Source organism: Sapajus apella, unplaced genomic scaffold, assembly GCF_009761245.1.
Source record: "Sapajus apella isolate SASKATOON/1434 unplaced genomic scaffold, GSC_monkey_1.0 scaffold15, whole genome shotgun sequence".
Classification (NCBI taxonomy): domain Eukaryota; kingdom Metazoa; phylum Chordata; class Mammalia; order Primates; family Cebidae; genus Sapajus; species Sapajus apella.
Window position 1 is genome coordinate 24,630,373 of NW_022436955.1, and position 20,956 is coordinate 24,651,328.

At 46.8% G+C, this 20,956-nt stretch overlaps 1 protein-coding gene across 1 annotated transcript in view; it reads left to right on the plus strand.

The window, feature by feature from the left end:
- The first annotated feature begins 4,570 nt into the window (after nt 1–4,570).
- BCO1 (beta-carotene oxygenase 1) overlaps nt 4,571–20,956 on the plus strand; it is a 49,219-nt gene continuing 32,833 nt past the window's right edge. The window contains exons 1-3 of the mRNA XM_032284535.1: nt 4,571–5,154; nt 11,858–11,986; nt 20,047–20,176. Of these exons, the coding sequence (XP_032140426.1) occupies nt 5,091–5,154; nt 11,858–11,986; nt 20,047–20,176 (323 nt within the window). The 5' untranslated portion in view covers nt 4,571–5,090. The remainder of the gene's footprint in view (nt 5,155–11,857; nt 11,987–20,046; nt 20,177–20,956) is intronic.

Below are 20,956 nucleotides of genomic sequence, written 5' to 3' on the forward strand. Positions count from 1 at the left end.
AAAAAAAAAAAAAAAAAAAAAAAGAAGAGGAAATTTGACCCAGCACAGCGGCTTTTGCCTGTAGTCCTAGCTACTCAGGAGGCTGAGGCAGGGAGATCGCTTGAGCCAGGCATTTGAGACAGCAGTGAGTTATGATTGCACCACTGCACTCCAGCCTGGGCAACAGAGTGAGACCCTGCCTCTTAAATAAATAAATAAAATTTAAAAATAAAAAAGGAAATGTAGACACACCAAGAGACACCAAGGATGTGTGCACACAGAGAAAGATTGTGTGAAGACACAGTAAGAAGAAATCAGGGTCGGGCACAGTGGCTCATGCCTGTAATCCCAACACTTTGGGAAGCCCAGGTGGGTGGATTACCTGAGGCCGGGAGTTCGAGACCACCCTGACCAACATGGAGAAACCCCATCTCTACTAAAAATACGAAATTAGCCAGGCGAGGTGGCACATGCCTGTAATCCCAGCTACTCAGGAGGCTGAGGCAGAACAATCACTTGAACCCCGGAGGTGAAGGTTGTAGTGATCCCAGATCACACCATTGCACTCCAGACTGGGCAACAAGAGCGAAAATCCGTCTCAAAAGAAAAAAATAAAAAGAAATCAAACCTGCTACCTTGATCTTCAAAACACAACCTGATCAAAAAACACAGCCTTGTTCAAAAAACAACCTGATACCTTGTTTTTTGCTTTTTTGTTTTTTGTTTTTTTTTTTTTTTTGAGACGGAGTTTCGCTCTTGTTACCCAGGCTGGAGTGCAATGGCGCGATCTCGGCTCACCGCAACCTCCGCCTCCTGGGTTCAGGCAATTCTCCTGCCTCAGCCTCCTGAGTAGCTGGGATTACAGGCACGCACCACCATGCCCAGCTAATTTTTTGTAGTTTTAGTAGAGACGGGGTTTCACCATGTTGACCAGGATGGTCTCGATCTCTTGACCTCGTGATCCACCCGCCTCAGCCTCCCAAAGTGCTGGGATTACAGGCGTGAGCCATCGCGCCCGGCCTGTTTTTGTTCTTTTGAGACGGAGTCTTACTCTGTTGTCCAGGCTGGCGTGCAGTGGTGCAATCATAGCTCACTGCAGTCTCGAATACACTAGGCTGGAGTGGTGGGATCTTAGCTCACTGCAGCCTCTGCCTCCCCGCTTCAAGCAGTTCTCCTGCCTCAGCCTCCCTAGTAGCTGAGATTACTGGCATGTGCCAACTTGCCCAGCTAATTTTGTATTTTTAGTAAAGACAGGGTTTTATCATGTTGACCAGGCTGGTCTTGAACTCCTAACCTCAGGCAATCTGCTCATCTAGGCCTCCCAAAGTGCTGGGATTACAGGTGTGAGCCACTGTGCCCAGCCAAAGCCTGATACCTTGATCTCAGACTTCTAGCCCTTAGAACTGTGAGAAAAACCAATTTCTATTGTTGTAGGTAGTCTGTGGTATTTGTTATGGCAGCCCTAGCAAACTGATACATATATCTGTTCTTATGCTTAATTTATTACCACCATTAGGTTTTTGTTTGTTTATTTGTTTTTGAGATAGAGTCTCTGTTGTCCAGGCTGGAGGCGCAATCATGGCTCACTGTAGCCTCAGACTCCTCAGGCTCAGGTGATCCTCCCACTTGAGCCTCCCAAATAGCTGGGACTACAGGTGTGTGCTGCCACCACCAACACCTACTAATTTTTCTTTCTTTCTTTCTTTTTTTTTTTAAGGCAAGCTCTCACACTGGTCTGACTTCTGACCTCAAGTGATCCACCAGCCTCAGCCTCGCAAAGTGCTGAGATGACAGGCATGAGCCTCTGTGCCCGGACTCCATTCTTATTTTAAAAAACCTTTACCTCAATATCTAACTGTCCTTTGGGTGCATCTGGGACCTGGATGAAAGAGCTTACCCTTACTGTTATATAAGAATGCAATGACACAATCCAAGACCCAGGACTGGTCCTCTCAGGGCCCATCCACCCATTACTTGGTTCAGTAAAAAATCCAGCAAACACCTATTGTGCATTGGAGCTGTGTAGAACTGTTAGGGTCAGTAGGTTGAAGTCGGGCTGCTTGGCCATGCTTCCTAATTTGACCCCCTTGTCACTGTGAGACCTAGGGCAAGCGAGTTACCCTCCCTGTGCTCTCTGATCTCGAGAACAGTGGTAGGAACACACATCTCATAGGACTGTGTAAGGCCAGGGCGAGCAGGTGCAGGTAAACTGCTCAGTCGCTTTTCTGAATATGCAAAGATTGACGAGAAGAAAAAGCAGAGTCATGCTTTGACTCATACAGTTTTTTGTTTTGGTTTTGTTTTGTTTTGTTTTTTGAGACAGACTCTTGCTCTGTTGCCCAGGTTAGAGTGCAGTGGTGGGATCTCGACTCATGGAAACCTCTGCCTGCTGGGTTCAAGCGATTCTCCTGCCTCAGCCTCCCGAGTAGCTGGGATTACAGGTGCGCGCCATCATACCAGGCGAATTTTTGTATTTTTAATAGAGACGGGGATTTCACCATATTGGCCAGGCTGGTCTTGAACTCCTGACCTCAGGTGATCTGCCTTGCTTGGCCTCCCAAAGTGCTGGAATTATAGGCGTGAGCCACTGCACCCAGCATGTTTTCATCGTATGATTTTATTATAAGCCTTCCAACAAGCCCTGTGACATAGATATTGCCATCCCTCTTCTGTCAAGTGAAATGAAGTTCAGAGAGGTCACTTGACAGCAGCCACAGAGCTGCTGAATCTCAGAGCTGAGGTCCAAACCCAGGTCTTCCGACCTGTAAACCCTGACCTCTTTCTTCCACCATGGTGGTGTCATTTTTTTCCCTGAGCCCTTAGTGTATGGCAGACGTTTCCATGTAATCCTCACAAGAACGCAGCTTTCACAAGCTAGGAATAAAGAGCTCTGACATGGATACACATGTTTAGACCAGACAGTGGGATAAACTGGCAAATTACTGGAGGTCTTACTGGAAAGGTGGGTCAAAGGGAAATGCCGTCTGAAAGAGTGGGAGGAACCGAGGTTAGGTGTTTTTGTGAGACCCTCTACAATTGCCTGGAGGTGCTAATATCGTTATGTTTTACTTTATAGTTGAAGAAAAGGAGGCTCAAAGTGGGTAACATGGTCGAGGTACACAGAAGAACGCTGAGCTGGCTGCGTGTGGCGGCTCACACCTGTCATTTCAGCTCTTTAGGAGGCCGAGATGGGAGGAGCACTGGAGGTCACAAGTTTGAGACCAGCCTGACCAATATGGTGAAACCCCATCTCTACTACAAATACAGAAATTAGCCCGGCATGGTGGCGGGCACCTGCAATTCCAGCTACTAGGGAGGTTGAGGCAGGAAAGTCACTTGAACCTGGGCGGCAGAAGTTGCAGTGAGCTGAGATAACACCATTGCACTCCAGCCTGGTCAGCAGAGTGAGACTCTGTCTCAAAAAATTATGCCCAGCTAATTTTTTTTTTTTTTTTTTTTTTTGGTAGAGATGGAGCCTCAGTATGTTGCTTAGGCTGGCCTTGAATTCCTGGGCTCAAGTGATCCTCCCACCTTGGCCTCCGAAAGTGCTAGGATTACAGGTGTGAGCCACTACACCTGGACAACATTTAAAAAATAACAAAAACAAAAAATTGATGGTTGAGATCCACCTTCAGAGATTCTGAATCAGTGACTCTGGCGTGAGGCCCAGAACTGGTACGGTTAGGACTCGGACCAGGTGATTCCAATGTGTGCCAGAAGCAGTCAGACCACACAGCTGTCAGGAATGCCCCAAAATCCTGGCACGTGGTCTCAGCCCAGACTGGATCATCATTACTCTCAGCTGGGTTGCATTAAGGCAATGCCGCCGCCTTTTCTTACTCTACCCACAGATCACATGACTGGTTCTTTCTTTAAGCAAAATACGTTAAGATGAGTTCATTAACTTCAATCAGTGCATATAGCAAGTTGAATATGAATTTCAGACAATGGCAACACACCGAGATACAGGAATAGCAGGGAAGCTCAGATCAAATACAGGCATTGTTTTGCCTTCTTGATAGGCTAGGAAGTTGAAATGAAGTTTCTTTTTTACTATTTTTATTTATTTTTGAGAGTCTCGCTCTGTTGTCTAGGCTGGAGTGCATTGACGCCATCTCAGCTCACTGCAACGTCTATCTCCTGGGTTCAAGCGATTCTCCTGCCTCAGCATCCCGAGTAGCTGGGATTACAGGCGCCCACCACTATGCCCAGCTAATTTTTGTATTTTTAGTAGAGACAGGGTATTGCCATGTTGGCCAGGCTGGTCTTGAACTCCTGTCCTCAAGTGATCTGCTCACCATGGCCTCCGAAAGTGCTGGGATTACAGGCCTGAGCCTCTGCTCCTGGCCAGTCTGTTTTACTATTTAATTCCTGAGAAAAGCCTTTGGTTCCCGTTCATTATTTTTTAAATGGGTACGTGAACCATTTTATGTTCTCTTTCTTCCACAAAGAAAATAATGAATTAAGTTGCTCTTTATGTATGATTATTAGAGGGGGGCATTGGAGCATTTACTCAAAACAAAACAAAACATAAAGCCTTTCCCGTCTCTGCTGAAGGGGTTCCCTGCTTCGCAGCAGACATTTTCATGATTGCTGATCTCAGCTCAAGGCTCTCCTATTCCCAGCATCTCTGATGGCCCTGACTGCCTGTCGTCTTGTTGTGATCATAAACATCTCCAGCTCTTGAATTATATAACAAGAGGGACTGAATTCTCTCTGCTTATTTAGAACCCAGCCCGAAGCAGTCTTTTTTCGGTTAAGCCAAAAGTGAAACGGAGAGGGAAAGCCAAGAGTACAATAAGAGGATTAAAGATTAGCTAAGACACATGACTTGGGAATTAACCTTTAACTAAACATCTTATAAATAATGCCAGCGCAGCTTCCCCTGTGAATGTAAAGAGATCCCGGGCTTTTGGAGAGGGAGAAGTCATCGCTGGCCAAAAAGGAAAAAGCAAAGGCAGACACAATTGGCATCAGGAGAGAAAGAGATGTGAGGGAGGGAAGGAGCAGGAGAACAGGAAGGAAACGCAGGCGGAGGGAGCAGCAGCTGCTTTCAACACAGAGAAGCGTCTATTTGTTGTTAAAATCAGTCTCCCTCTGCACCCTGAGCAATGGAAATAATATATGGCAGGAACAGGAAAGAACAGCCGGAGCCTGTGAGGGCCAAAGTGACAGGTGAGCAATCTCTATAAATACGGGGCTTTTCTTCTGTTTATTATTTTTTTGAGACGGATTCTCACTCTGTCGCCCAGGCTGGTGTGCAGTGGCACGATCTTGGCTCACTGCAACCTCCACTTCCCAGGTTCAAACGATCCTCCTATCTCGGCCTCCCAAGTAACTGAGATTACAGGCACCCACCACCACATCTGGCTAATCTGTGTATTTTTAGTAGAGACGGGGTTTCAGCATGTTGGCCAGGCTGATCTCGCACTCCTAGTCTCAAGTGATCTGCCACCTTGGCCTCTGAAAGTGCTGTGATTACGGGGATGAGCCACTGCACACAGCCTTTTCTCTATGTTAAGATGGACACTTTTTTTTCCTGATTATATAAGTAATTCTAATTGTAAATTACTTTTGGAAAATCGGAAAATAGTGTTGAGAGAGAGAATGACTCATAATCCAGATACATTTTCTGTGAAAATCTAGGTGTGCTTTTACACATTACAACTCAGTTTCCAGAGGGAGGAGAGTCAGTCTCACTATTCCCAGGAAAAAAAGTGTTGGAATGCCCCAGTGGGTACATATACAATGGGATTCATCTGCAAACTGCTGCCAGTCTCAGATGCATCATGTGTTTGTGCAAATGCATGCATTCTAAATTAGTTTCAAAATGCCTAGAGGGGTGTGCATGAGCTCCCATGCATCCACATCCACCGCACAGGCTTGCACAGGATTGCAGAGTCTGATGTGATTTTAGGAACTCACAGGTGTGAGCACCTGCAACGCCTATAGTAGTTGGACCTTCCTTCCTTTAGAGGGGCTGTGTCTTGCTTCGTCGTTTATATCTCTTGCTTTTCCTTCCTCTTTTGGGTTGCCACTTTCCTAGGACCATTTTGTTTGGACTCTAAAAGGCAGTTCCTGCTTCCGGACTCTCTGGTGCCCAGGGTGGTGCTCGCTCAGTTTTAAGAACAGCTGAGTCAGCTCAGGCCCGCAGGCACTTTCATTTTCTTTTTTTTTCTTTTTTTTTGGGTCGGAGTTTCACTCTTGTTACCCAGGCTGGAGTGCAATGGCGCAATCTCGGCTCATTGCAATCTCCGCCTCCTGGGTTCAGGCAATTCTCCTGCCTCAGCCTCCTGAGTAGCTGGGATTACAGGCACTCACCACCATGCCCAGCTAATTTTTTGTATTTTTAGTAGAGACGGGGTTTCACCATTTTGACCAGGTTGGTCTCGATCTCTTGACCTCGTGATCCACCCGCCTCGGCCTCCCAAAGTGCTGGGATTACAGGCTTGAGCCACCGCGCCCGGCCGGCACTTTCATTTTCTGATAGATGGACTGGAATTTTTCATGAGAGGACAATTACGAGTGATTTTTATAAAGACATCAGATTGAAGATTTTCAACGGAGTGATTGCCTTGGGAGTTTTTGAAAGAAGAGAAATAGCTTTTATGTATACTTTTTCCTGGTTACAAGGTGTAAGGCACAATCTATAGCTATCAATCTATGTATACATGTGCAGTTCTACGTATATTAAATTATATATAAATTAATTAGTGCAAATGAGAACATGGAAGGAAAATCAGCTCGATTTTCCTTTTAAACACTATTAATATTTGGGTCTATTTCCTTTAACTTTTTAAAACATAGGTAGATCAATTGATAAATTTACTGTATTTATAAATATTTTTTCAAAAAGCAAATGTATACAATTAGATTTTTATTTATTTATTTTTTCTCAATCTGGCTGTTCATACATATATTTTTTATTTTTAACAAGGACATCGCAGGGCCGGGCACAGTGGCTCATGACTGTAATCCCAACACATTGGGAGGCCAAGGCGGGTGGATCACTGGAAGCCAGTAGTTTGAGACCAGCCTGGCCAGCATGGCAAAGCTCCATCTCTACTAAAAATACACAAATTAGCTGGGCTTGGTGGCATGCACCTGTAGTCCCAGCTACTCAGGAGGCTGAGGTAGAAGAATTGCTTGAACCCAGGAGGCAGAGGTTGAAGTGAGCTGAGGTCTTGCCACTGCATTCTGGCCTGGGCGACAGAGTGAGACCCTGTCTCAAGAAAAACAAACACACACACACACAAACAGGCACTCCAGCTTGGCCAACAAGGTATGGTGAAACCCTGTTTCTACTATTTGATGGGTGCAAAAATAATTGCAGCTTTTGCCATTATTTTCAGTGTGTTTTATTTGAAATTTTATTTTCAGTGAAAATACAAAAATTAGCCAGATGTGATGGTGCACATCTGTAAACCCAGCTCCTCGGGAGACTGGGCATGAGAATCACTTGAACCCAGGAGGGGGAGGTTGCAGTAAGCCAAGATCACACCACTGCATTCCAGCCTTTTGAGACTCTGTCTCAAAAACAAAACAAAAAAAGGGGACCTCTATCTTCTTGTGCCCTGGAATGTTATGAACATTTTGTACCATTAACACCTCATGTTTAATGACTGTATGGAATCCTTGAAAGTGTTAGAATACACGAATTTTAGAGCATGAGAGGCTGAATGACCCCTAAAGATCAGGTACAGCAGCAGTTCTCAAAGGGGCATCCTGGACCTGCAGCATGATAAGCACCACCTGGGCACTGCATAGATATAAACATCCTTGACACCCACCCAGACCCACGGGATGAGACACTCTGGGAGTGGAGCTTGCAAGCTGTGTGTTCACAAGCCCTCGGTGACTCCAAGGGTGAGAACCATTCCTCTACATCAAGCCTCCCTATTGACAGGTGGGAAACTGAGGCAGAGGGGCAGTGACTACCAGACAGCCTGCAGAGAACGAGCCTCCTGACCCTCCATCCAGGCCTGGGTTGAGCCTGATCAGTTGGTCACACCCATGGGCAGACAGCTAGCTAAAAACTGTGCCTGGGTTGGCACGTCCACACGGGGAGGACATGCAAAGGTTCTGGCTTTGTAACTGGCTGTGCCAATCTATGTGTGTTCTGAGACCTCTTCGGCGACTTATGTAAGCATCTCCTGCCTCAGTGTTCTTTTCTGTTAGACAAAGTTAGCCTGGTGCCTCCCACATAGGGTTGCTGCAACGATTAAGTGATTTAATCCACCTAGAACGCAATGTCTGGTATATGGATGCTTGTAAATTTTCTTGTCCTGTCTGGGGCTTTAATTAAATTCTCAGATGCCTCTCTCCCTGCTCTGTCTCAAGTCTGCTCCCTCTCCTGTGCCCTGAGTGCCTGTGCCTGGCACCACGATCCATGTAGGTGCCCAAGGCAAGAGACTTGTTGTCTTCTTTTTTTTTTTTTTTTTTTTTTTTTTTTGAGATGAAGTCTCACTCTGTTGCCCAGGCTGGAGTGCAATGACGCAGTCTCAGCTCACTCCAACCTCCAGCTCGCAGGTTCAAGCAATTCTTCTGCCTCAGCTTCCCAAGTAGCTGGGATTACAGGCGCCCACTACCACACCTGGCTAATGTTTGCACTTTTAGTAGAGATGGGGTTTCACCCTGTTGGCCAGGCTGGTCTTGAACTCCTGGACTCAAGTGATCCACCCTCCTCAGACTCCCATAATGCTGGGATTACAGGCATGAGCCACTGCACCTGGCCTCAGCTGTCATTTTCATTTCTCAGTGCTCCACTCCACATTCCCCTGTATTTAGTCAAATAGAGGCCCATCAGTTCTGTGTCTTCCATTTATCTTTGTTCATCCATTTCTCTCCAGCCCTCTGGAATCCCCGAGTCCTCTCTCTGGTCTTCCTGCCTCTCTCAGGGACTTTCCCAGTCCACACTCCACAACATGGACAGAGACAACCTTTGAAGTTCTAAGATCCTATTCCATCTATATCAGAGGTCCCCAACCCTCGGGCCATGGACCAGTACCAGTCAGTGGCCTGTTTGGAACCAGGCCACACAGCATTACTGCCTGAGCTATGCTCCTCTCAGATCGGTGGCATTAGACTCTCAGAGGGGTGCAAACCCTACTGTGAGCGTGAACCCTGCTGTGAACTGTGCGTGTAAGGGATGTAGGTTGTCTGCTCCTTATGACAATTCACCCCTCAGCCCCACCGTCCATGGAAAAATTATCGTTCACAAAACTGGTCCCTGGTGCCCAAAAGATTGGGGCCACTGATTTATGTGGAATCCACAACAGGTGTATCCATAGGGACGAAAAGTAAATGAGTGCCTGCCACGGCCTGTGGGTAAGGGGAGAAGTGGGAGTGATGGCTAATGCATGAGGGGCTGTCTTTTTGGAGTGATGGAATGTTCTGGAATTAGGTGATGGTTGCACAACAGTGTGAATAGAGTAGAAACTCCTGAATTGTACGCTTTAAAATGATGTTTTATCTCAATTTTTTTTTAATTGCAGAAAAAATCTGGTCCTGTGTTTCCCTATTATAACCATCAAAGGCGCCCCATTCTTCTGAGGGTTAGATCAGAACCTTAGTGTGGTCCTGTTGACCTTCATGCTCTGGCCTCTGTTATTTCTGCAGCTTCGTTGCTCACAATTTTTTTGCTTGAAAATGATGGTCCAGTCTTACTAAACAGCTTGCCGATTTCCTGGTCTTGGTCATTTTTTTGTTTATTTTTTTGAGACAGTCTTGCTCTGTCGCCAAGGCTGGAGTACAGTGGCATGATCTCAGCTCACTGCAATCTCCATCTCCCAGGTTCAAACATTTCTCCTGCTTCAGCCTCCAGAGCGCTGGGATTACAGGCACCTGTCATCACACCTGGTTAATTTTTGCATTTTTGGTAGAGGCGGGGTTTCACCATGTTGGCCAGGCTGGTCTAGAACTCCTGACCTCAAGTAATCTGCCCGCCTCGCCTCCCAAAGCGCTGGGATTACAGATATGCCTCACCATGCCCAGCCTCCTGTTCTTGATCTTCTGGGTCTGGGTTCCTCCAGAGGCAAGAATTCAAGGGTAAGTGGTTTATTTGGCACGTGATCCCAAGAAACGTCACAAGGAACTCAGGGAAAAAGAAGGAAACCAATAAAGAGGGCACTGTTAAGCCATTGGTTGATGAGGCCATTGGAGCTGACTCCCCTGGGTGTGGTGTAAAACATGCCTCTCGTCATCCCAACTGAGGGCAGGGCAATGACGGGATTTGTACCCCAGCTCCACATCCCTCATTGGATGAGAATGGCTTCCAGAGGCGTTACCTCTCAGAGGTGCTACCTCTCAGAGGTGCTTCCAGCTCTTCCTGCATGTAGGCAAAGCTTGCTAGCTACCCAGCAGTCACAACCAAGCCCTCAGGCAGGGAGTTACAGGCATTTGCACAAAGCAGGCTGCAGGGAGAGATAAATGCCACGGAGGCTTGGGTGGGGGCACCAACAGCATTTGCTACAGCACCCTGTCTCTAGAGTAGGGCTGTCCCCTAGAAAGAGAACCCATGCCACATGTGCACTTTTAAATTTTCTAGTAGAAACACTCAAAAAAGTAAAAGGAAACAGATGAAATTAATTCCAATGGTATATTTTACTTAACACGAGAAATCCAAGATACTATCACTTCAACATGAAATCAGTATTTTAAAAATTGCTAATGACATGGTTCACTTTTGTTCATACTAAATCTTTGAAATCTGCTGTATATTTCATTCTTACAGCACATGTCATTTCAGACAAGCCACAATTTCAAGTGCTAATTGCTACCCTATTGAACAGTACAGCTCTAGAATATTCTTTGCTTCTGCCTTTGTAATGCAAACACCTACTTTCCCTCAAGACTTAGCCAGGTTGCCTCCTCCAGGAAGCCATCCACACCCTCCTGCTCTCAGCCCACCCTGGGGTGGGGCTCTGTTTCACACAGTTCCTTTGCTATGGCTATAGCATTGCCTCTTTTTTTTTTTTTTTTTTTTTTTAATTTTTTGAGACAAAGTCTTGCTCTGTTGCCCAGGCTGGAGTGGAGTGGTGTGATCACTGCAGCCTCAAGCTCCCAGGCTCAAGTGATCCTCCTACCTCAATCTCCCAAGCAGCTGGTACTACAGGCATATGCAACCACACCGAACTGTGTTTTTGTGTTGTTTTGTTTTGTTTTGTTTGAGATGGAGTTTCACTCTTGTTGCCCAGGCTGGAGTGGAATGGCGGGATCTCAGCTCACTGCAACCTCCATCTCCCAGGTTCAAGTGGTTCTCCTGCCTCAGCCTCCCGAGTATCTGGGGTCACAGGTGTGCATTACCACGCCTGGCTAAGTTTTTGTATTTTCAGTAGAAATGGAGTTTCACCATGTTAACCAGGCTGGTCTTGAACTTCTGACTTCGCTGATCCATCCCTCTTAACCTTCCGAAGTGCTGGGATTACAGGCGAGAGCCACTGCACCCGGCCTGGAGCTACGTTTTCTATTTTTTGTAGAGACAGGGTCTCACTTTGTTGCCCAGACTAGTCTCTATCTCCTCGCTTCGAGTGATCCTCCTATCTCCGCTTCCCAAAGCGCTGGGATTACAGGTGTGAGCCAACGCCCTCAACCAGCATTGCCTTAACCACAGTGGATCTTGAGTGTCTGTTTATTCATCTGTCTCCTTAATGGTCAGTGGGCAATTTGAGGTCAGAGACAGTATCTTCATCTTGGTATCCTTGGTGCTAGCCAACTGTCTGTCATATTATACACTTTTTGGAAACAATTGTAGAATAAATGAACAGATGCAAGGTGTGGTATTGAGGCTACAAGCCTCCAGTTCCTTTCTGTGACCATTTCTTCCAGCTTTTTGGTTTGCAGGTGGAAACAGGAAATTAAACATTCTTTCTTTTAACAGGCAAGATTCCAGCATGGCTGCAGGGAACCCTGCTCCGCAATGGGCCTGGAATGCACACAGTGGGGGAGTCCCGATATAACCATTGGTTTGACGGCCTTGCCCTGCTCCACAGCTTCACCATCAGAGACGGTGAGAGCGCCCACGGGTGTGTTGCCTGTGCTGCAGCAAAGGACCCCAAACTCACTGCCTTAAAATAGCAGAAATGTATTCTTTTAGGTACTGGAGGTCAGAAGTCTAAATCGGGTCTCACCGAACTAAGATCGAGGTGTTCACAGAGCCACATTCAGTTCTGGAGGCTCTAGGGGAAAAGTCCATGTTCCTACCTTTTCTGTGTTCTACAAGCTGCTTTCTTTGGCTTGTGGCTTCATCTCTGTATTTTTTTCTTTTTTTTTTTTTTAGATGGAGCCTTGCTCCGTCACCAGGTTGGAGTGCGGGAGTGTGATCTTGGCTCACAGCATCTCCTGCCTCCCAGGTTCAAGTGATTCCCCTGCCTCAGCCTCCCAAGTAGCTGGCATTACAGGCACATGCCACCACGCCTGGCTAATTTTTTGTATTTTTAGTAGAGATGGGGTTTCTCCATGTTGGCCAGGATGGTGTCAATGTCCTGACCTCGTGATTTGCCTGTCTCAGCCTCCGAAAGTATTGGGATTACAGGCTTGAGCCACCGCGACCAGCATCCATCTCTGTCTTTAAAGCAGCAGCAGAGCATCCTGCAATCTCTGTCTCGTTCCATCCTCACATCATCTCCTCTGACTCTGACCATCCCGCCTCCCTCTTATAAGGACCCTTGTGATTACTTTGAGTCCACTCAGATAATCCCTGGAAAATCTCCCATCTCAAAATCCTTAATCACATCTACAAAATCCATTTTGCTATGTCAAGTCACATATTCAACAGGTTCTAGGGATTTGGATGTGGGGATATTTATGGGGGATGCATTATTCAGCCAATCGCAAGCACAGACTTTCCTGAAAAGAAGGCCAAAGTTCTTTTTCTTTTTTTTTTTTTTGAGACGGAGTTTCGCTCTTGTTACCCAGGCTGGAGTGCGATGGCGCGATCTCGGCTCACCGCAACCTCCGCCTCCTGGGTTCAGGCAATTCTCCTGCCTCAGCCTCCTGAGTAGCTGGGATTACAGGCACGCGCCACCATGCCCAGCTAATTTTTTTGTATTTTTAGTAGAGACGGGGTTTCACCATGTTGACCAGGATGGTCTCGATCTCTTGACCTCGTGATCCACCCGCCTCAGCCTCCAAAGTGCTGGGATTACAGGCTTGAGCCACCGCGCCCGGCCCCAAAGTTCTTTTTCAAAGAGTTCATCTTGCAAAATAATATGCATCCTCAATTACGTAGGCAAAAGCAGGGTGGAAGAGTAATGGAATCAGACATACCTAAAGATGAAACATGAAATGGACAGAGCTGGTGGCCGGGCATGGTGGCTCTTGCCTGTAATTCCAGCACTTTGGGAGGCCAAGGAAGGCAGATCACTTGAGATCAGGAGTTTAAGACCAACCTGGCTGACATAGCAAAACCCCATCTCTACTAAAAGTACAAAAATTAGCCAGGCATAGTGACACATGCCTGTATTCCCAACTATTAGGGAGACTCAGGCACGAAACTCGCTTGAACCCAGGAGGCGGAGGTTGCAGTGAGCTGAAATTGTACCACTGTACTCCAGCCTGGAAACAGAGTGAGAGTTTGTGTCAAAGAAAAGGAAGAGTACAGAGCTGGAAAAAACGAAGCTGTACATATTGCTCATTAAGCAAGAGAGAGCCAGACCACTTAATAAGCGGAGGAGCCTCCCTGAGTGGAAAGTGAAATGGCTGAATGCAGGGCACCACAATTAAGGCGATTTCTGTGTTCAGGTGTCTGGCTGGAGAGATGGAATGTAAATTCTTTGCTGTTGGCCATTGAGCCGGTTTATGCCACAGAAGCATGAGCTGTGTTCTTAAAGAGGTCCAGGATGGATTTAGCGGGCTCCAGGTCACACAGTGGACAGATTTGTGTCCAAATGCTCCAGGCTTTGCAAAACTTTTCTTTACCTCCTGTGTTCTAATGTGGCCCTATCCCAAGGTTTGAAATTGTCCACTAAATAAAGTTAAAAATAAAAAAAACTAGCCAGGCGTGGTAGCACACACCTGTAGTCCCAGGTACTTGGGAGGCTGAGGCAGGATAATCGCTTGAACCCAGGAGGCAGGGGTTGCAGTGAGCTGAGATTATGCCTGAGTGACAGAGGGAGACTTTGTCTAAAGAAGAAAACAAAATACAACAGAATAAAATCAAGGGAGACCATGAAGACCCGCTATTTCATCCTCCAGTCTTCAGGAGGTTGTTTGTGTTCCTAAGAGGCAGACAATCATCTACCCTTAATGCAAACATCTTTTCAGGGACAGTTACTGCATGACAAAGTGTCCCTGAGGTGTTTCTTTCTTCTTTCTTTGTGAGACAGGGTTCTGCTCTATCACCAGGCTAAGTGCAGTCGTGCAATTACGGCTGACTGTAGCCTCAATCTTGCAGCCTCAAGTGATCCTCCCACGTCAGTTTCCCAAGTAGCTGGGACTACAAGTGCATGCTACCATGCCGGGCTGATTTTTTATTTTTTGTAGAGATGGGATCTTGCTATATTGCCCAGGCTGGTCTTGAACTTCTGGACTCAAGTGATCCTCCCACCTTGGCCTCCTGAAGTGCTGGATTATAAGCATGAACCACCATGCCCAGCCTTACTGAGACATTTCTGTAGGAGGAGATTTATTCCTGGGCAGCAGGAAGAAATATGGAGGAACGGTTAGAAGCGTGAGCTTTGGGGTTGACCAGGCCCTGAGCTCATGCTTTCAACCAGTATTTATTAAGTGCCCTGATGGGCCAGGAGTGAAAATATAGCCATGAGCAGAATGGCCAGGATTCCTGTCGCTAAGGAGGTTCAGTCGCCACATGGATATGAATCCTGGCTTCATCATGTACCAACCATGCACTTGACCTTGGTCAGAGTCAAGAATCTGTCCCCTCCACTGTGACATGAGGATCGTGACACATTCCTTGCAGAGTCGCATGACATTTGAGGCTTGCAAAGCACTGTGCACTTAGTAGGTGCTTAAGGAAAGCTGCATAGAGTATTGAGATGCAGTAGACAGTGATCGAGGCTTTGGCTCTAGGGTTCATCTCGTGCAAGTTGGGTGACCTTGGGTAGGTTACCTCATCTCACTGAGCCTCAGTCTCCTTGATTGGAAGTTGGGAATCACATAGTCTTCCTCGTCTAGGTGGCCAGTTTTATTTTTATTTTTGATTTTTGAGATGACAACTTGCTTCGTCGCCCAGGCTAGAGTGCAATGGTGCAATCTCAGCTCACTGCAACCTCCGCCTCCTGGGTTCAAGCAATTCTCCTGCCTCAGCATCCTGAGTAGCTGGGATTACAGATGCCTGCCACCACACCCAGCTAATTTTTGTATTTTTAGTAGAGGGGGGTTTTGCCATGTTGGCCAGGATGGTCTCAAAGTGCTGACCTCAAGTGGTGAGGTGGGCAATTTTAAATGAGATGAGATGATGTAAGTGTTTGGTGCATTGACTTACAGCACACTCTTGATAAACAAAGGTTGTTGAAACTGGATTGTCCAAGAAAATCCTGGTGGCAGGCAGGCTCACCTGCGGGCCAGCAAGGCCATGCATATACACTGGTCCTCAGCTATATGTTATGTGGAGGCAGAGACCCACTTAGGGCCACCCGGATCTCCCCCTTCAGCTAGCCTCTTTCACTGGTTACTCTTGCTGGGAGTCACCACTCACAAGGCATTGGCTGAGGAGTTTGGCCTGAAATGTTGAATTCTGTTCACTTGAAATATCGGCCATGCATGGTAGCTCACGCCTATAATCCCAGCACTTTGGGAGGCCAAGGAGGGTGAATCACTTGAGGTCAGGAGTTTGAGACCAGCCTGGCCAACATGATGAAACCCCATCTCTGCTAAAAATACAAAAATTAGCCAGGTATGATGGTGGGCATCTGTAATCCCAGCCACTTGGGAGGCTGAGGCAGGAGAATTGAGTCTGGGAGGTGGAGGTTGCAGTCAGCTGAGATCACGCCACTATAATCCAGCCTCGGTGACAGAGCGAGACTCCATCTCCAAAAAAAAAAAAATAGAAATATAAACACCCAGGCTGGGTTATGGACAGGCTGCACATTTCCTATAAACATTCAGCTCAGAGTGTGGAGTGCCTGGTGACCACAGGAAAATCTGTGTCTGGAATTTCTCAAGATCGACCCTGGACTTTGAGGCTGAGATTAAAGAAGGAGCCACCATGCATTCCCCACCAGCCTGCTTTTGGGAGAGCCAATTAGCCACATTCCTTCTGAAGAGACATATGGAAACAGACGTGCTCCTGCCTGGAATCTTCTAGAACTAGGTCAAGTTTGATATTTTGGGGAAGAAGGGAAGAGATATATATATATATATATATATACACACACACATACTTATAATTATGTATATATAAAGCAAACTTTCTAATGTTCAGATCCTGGTGGGACAATGACTTTGCCTCTTATCAGAAAATTAACAAATACCATTAATGAGGGGACTTGGAATCACTCATCTCTATGCCTGCTTTGTGAAAACTTTGTACTGTGAGGTAATTTTAGTTGTGCAGAGAGGAGTGTTCTTGTACCCTTCATCCAGCTTCTTCCTCTGTACTCTGCTTTTTTGTTGTTCAAATTTTTGTTATTTTTAAAATGTTTTCATTTTTTAATTAATTAATTTTTTAGAGATGAAATCTGGCTCTGTCACCCAGGCTGGAGTGCAGTGGCGTGATCTCGGCTCACTGCAGCCTCCACCTGCCAGGCTCAAGCGATTCTCCTGACTCAGTCTCCCGAGTAGCTGGGATTACAGGCGTGCACCACCAGGCCTGGCTAATTTTTGTATTTTCAGTAGAGATGGGGTTTCACCATGTTGATCAGCTTGGTCTTGAAATCCTGACCTCATGATCCTCCCTCCTTGGCCTCCCAAAGTGCTGGGATTACAGACGCAAGCCAGACCACCTGGCCCCTTTTTTTTTTTTTTTTTTTAGAGCATTAACTTCTACCAGCCTCTGCTGAAGGCCACAAGCTATTTTCTGCCTTTTTGTTTCTTACTCCAAAGTCTTTTCTCTAAGTTAGATATTCATTCTTAAGTACCTAACCTGTATCTACACTAGACTCACCCGGAGGCCTTAAAAAAATTACAGAAGGCTGCTCACTAGCCCATGGTTCTTCTGGTTATTAGTATTAATAACTTGGTCTTGGTGAGGCCTGGGCAGCCAGGCTAAGGCCCATTGTGGAGGGATTGTCAAACCTCAGAGGGCTCGGGGTCACCTGGGAAGCGTGTGAGAAGCACCAATGCTATCTTTGCCCTTTAGGACTATGATGCACTCAAGCCCTGTGCAGGTTTCAGGATTCAAAGCTTTACTGAACGGCCAAGTGCAGTGGCTCACGCCTGTAATCCCAGCATTTTGGAGGGTCCAGGCAGGTGGATCACCTGAGGTCAAGTGTTCGAGACCAACGTGGCCAACATGGCGAGATCCCATGTCTACTAAAAATACAAAAATTAGCTAAGCATGGTGGCTCATACCTGTAGTCCCACCTACTCAGGAGGCTGAGACATGGAACTGCTTGAACCTGGGAGGCAGATGCTGCAGTGAGCTGAGATTGTGCCACTGCACTCCACCCTGGGTGACAGAGCAAGACTCCATCTCAAAAAAAAAAAAAAAAAAAGAAAAGCTTCATTGAGCACTCCTGAGAAAGGAGTTACTGGCTTTGTGTTATCTGCAAGTCAGGCACCCCAACTTCCCTGTGAGTTCTCTTCTGAACCAGGTAGAATGGAACTGAACATTTCTGGTGTATCTTCCCACTGTTAGACAATGGGGTGCCATGGACAGTCCCAGAGGAGAGGAGAGACGCAGCCAGGCTGTGCCACACCAGCACTGGCGAGCTGGCAGCACTGAGAGGATTGGGCTGGAGAGAGAGGGAGACAGGAGCTGCTGGGAACAGGGAATGGGGCTGAACTGCACAGTGGTTAGGACTCGGGATTCTGAAGTTAGAGAGCACTGTGTTTATATCTGACCTTTACCAACTCTTAGCTGTGTGCTTTGGATAAGTGAGTTGGCCTCTCTGGAACTTAGTTCCTCATCTCTAAAATTAAGGTAGTCCCATGGTATCCTCCTCAGGAGTGATGGGGAGGGCTGAGCTGTGGATGGGTACAAAACACTTGGGGCAGGGCCAGCAAACTCTCTTCTTTGAGACGAAGTTTCACTCTTATTGTCCAGGCTGGAGTGGAATGGTGTCATCTCAGCTCACCACAACCTCTGCCTCCCAGGTTCAAGTGACTCTTCCCCTGCCTCAGCCTCCTGAGTGGCTGGGGTTACAGGCATATGCCACCATGCCCAGCTAATTTTGTATTTTTAATAGAGATGGGGTTTCTCCATGTTGGTCAGGCTGGTCTCGAACCCTGACATCAGGTGATCTGTCCTGCCTCGGCCTTCCAAAGTGCTGGGATTGCAGGCCTGAGCCACCCCGCCCAGCCAGCAAACACTCTTTGTAGTAAATATTGAAGAGTTTGGGAAAGCACCGCCTCTGTCTGCCAAAATGACAGCCTTGCTGTACCATCTCAGCTCCATTAAGACTTTCCAGGTACCCCTCTGGACCAAGCCCCATGCGAGATGAAGATAAATCAGGCAGGTTCCCTGCACTCTGGGGCTTCCCACCCTATACTGGAAACTGGCAAAGTGACACCTGCCAAGCAGAATGGGGCATGAACCCTCAGACGCCTGCTTAGCTCTAAGAGCCAGACAGACAAAAAGCATATCATTGGATGTAATTCCTGGGTTTTCTATTTTCCTAGCCAATTCCAGATTATGAATAAAACTGACTTGGCCAGGTGCAGTGGCCCATGCCTGTAATCCCAGCACTTTGGGAGGCCCAGGCAGGTGAATCACCTGGGGTCAGGAGTTCAAGACCAGCCTGGTCAACATGATGAAACTCTGTCTCTACTAAAATTACAAAAAAAAAAAAAAGCTAGCCGGACGTGGTGGTACATTCCTGTAATCCTAGCTGCTCAGGAGACTGAGGTGCAAGAATCCCTTGAACCTGAGAGGTGGAGGTTGCAATGAGCCAGAATTGCACCACTGCACTACAACCTGGGTGACAGAGTGAGACTCTGTCTCAAAAAATGAAAAAAGAAAGACTGTGGAGAAGCTGGCAGTCTGGTGAAGCAATGACTCATGGAAAGAAAGCCACTGATGCTTTTTTTTTTTTTTTTTTTAAAAACAAAGTCTTACTGTGCCACCCAGGCCAGAGCGCAGGGCATGATCTCTGCTCACCCGCAGTTGCTACCTCCCGGGTTCAAGCAATTCTGTGTCAGCCTCCTGAGTAGCTGGGATTATCGGTGCATACCACCACATCCGCCTAATTTCTAATTGGAGCATTCTACTTGGGAGAGGAGGGAGGGGCGGAGTTCTTGTAAACAACCAGATCTTGCATGCACTAATAGAGTGAGAATTCGCTCATCACATAAACAACACTAAGCCATCCCCATGACCCAGACACCTCCCCTGAGGCCCACCTCCAACATCAGAGGTTTCAACATAAGATTTGGAAGGAACAAAACATCCAAACCATAACACATACTTACCTGGCCATATCTTTGAGTCTGGAGTGAGTAAATGTGTGTCTGAAATTATATTCCAGGCCGGGTGCGGTGGCTCATGTTGGTAATCTTACCACTTTGGTAGGCCAAGGTGGGTGGATCGCCTGAGGTCAGGAGTTTGAGACTAGCCTGATGAACATAGTGAAGCCCAGTCTCTACTAAAAATACAAAAATTTACTGGGCATGGTGGTGCGCACCTGTAATCTCAGCTGCTTGGGAGGCTGAGGCAGGAAAGTCACTTGAACCCAGGAGGCGGAGGTTGCAATGAGCCAAGATCACACCATTGTACTCCAGTCTGGGCAACAGGAGTGAAGCTCAAATAATCATCATCATCATCATCATGAATAAATAGATAAAATAAAATTATATTTCAAATGCTAATTGTATCAGCCCTGTGTACTAAAGGAGCTTGTCCTAGTGAGGTAACCACCTCCTTCCCTTAATAAAACCCCTGGAAGGACTGACATTGATTTTAAAGCCCTGTAAAGTTGTCAGCCTGAGATTATTCTGGTTCTTTTCTTGCAGGTGAAGTTTATTACAGGAGCAAATACCTGAGAAGCGATACTTACAATGCCAATATTGAGGCAAACAGGATTGTGGTATCAGAGTTTGGAACAATGGCCTACCCGGACCCCTGCAAAAACATATTTTCCAAGTAAATGCCTCTTTTAAATCTGATGGAATTTCATGCTTCTTGCCATCCTTGATGGCTGAGAAAACCAGAGCTTGCTCCTCTAACAACTCTTTTTAGGGTGATGCAAACTCCATATGACTCCCTTTCACCAGAGGTGCCATGCAGTTCTTGTTCTCTGATTGCCAGAGAGGCTAAGAGCATTTCACAAGTTATTAGAAGCCCTCCCACATGGCTGGTGAAAAAGCAGTTTGGAATGATCTGTCAAAATTGCAAATGCACATTCCCTTCAGCCTAGAGAGTACTTGCTTGCATACAAAATGACACATGCACCAGGTATTTGTCATTTGTGGCTGCATTATTTGTTATAGCAAGTAGCTGAAAATCACCCAAATATTCATTGAAAGAGGAGTGGTTAGATACATAACAGTAAAACTGTACAAGAAAGTGCCATGTAAAAAGGAATGCAGATGTCTCTATGCGCTCTGCAGAAACATTTTCAGACAGAAAAAGGAAGGTGTGTCCGGGCGCGGTGGCTCAAGCCTGTAATCCCAGCACTTTGGGAGGCCGAGGCGGGTGGATCACGAGGTCAAGAGATCGAGACCATCCTGGCCAACATGGTGAAACCCCGTCTCTACTAAAAATACAAAAAATTAGCTGGGCATGGTGGTGCGTGCCTGTAATCCTAGCTACTCAGGAGGCTGAGGCAGGAGAATTGCCTGAACCCAGGAGGCGGAGGTTGTGGTGAGCCGAGATCGCGCCATTGCACTCCGGCCTGGGTAACATGAGTGAAACTCCGTCTCA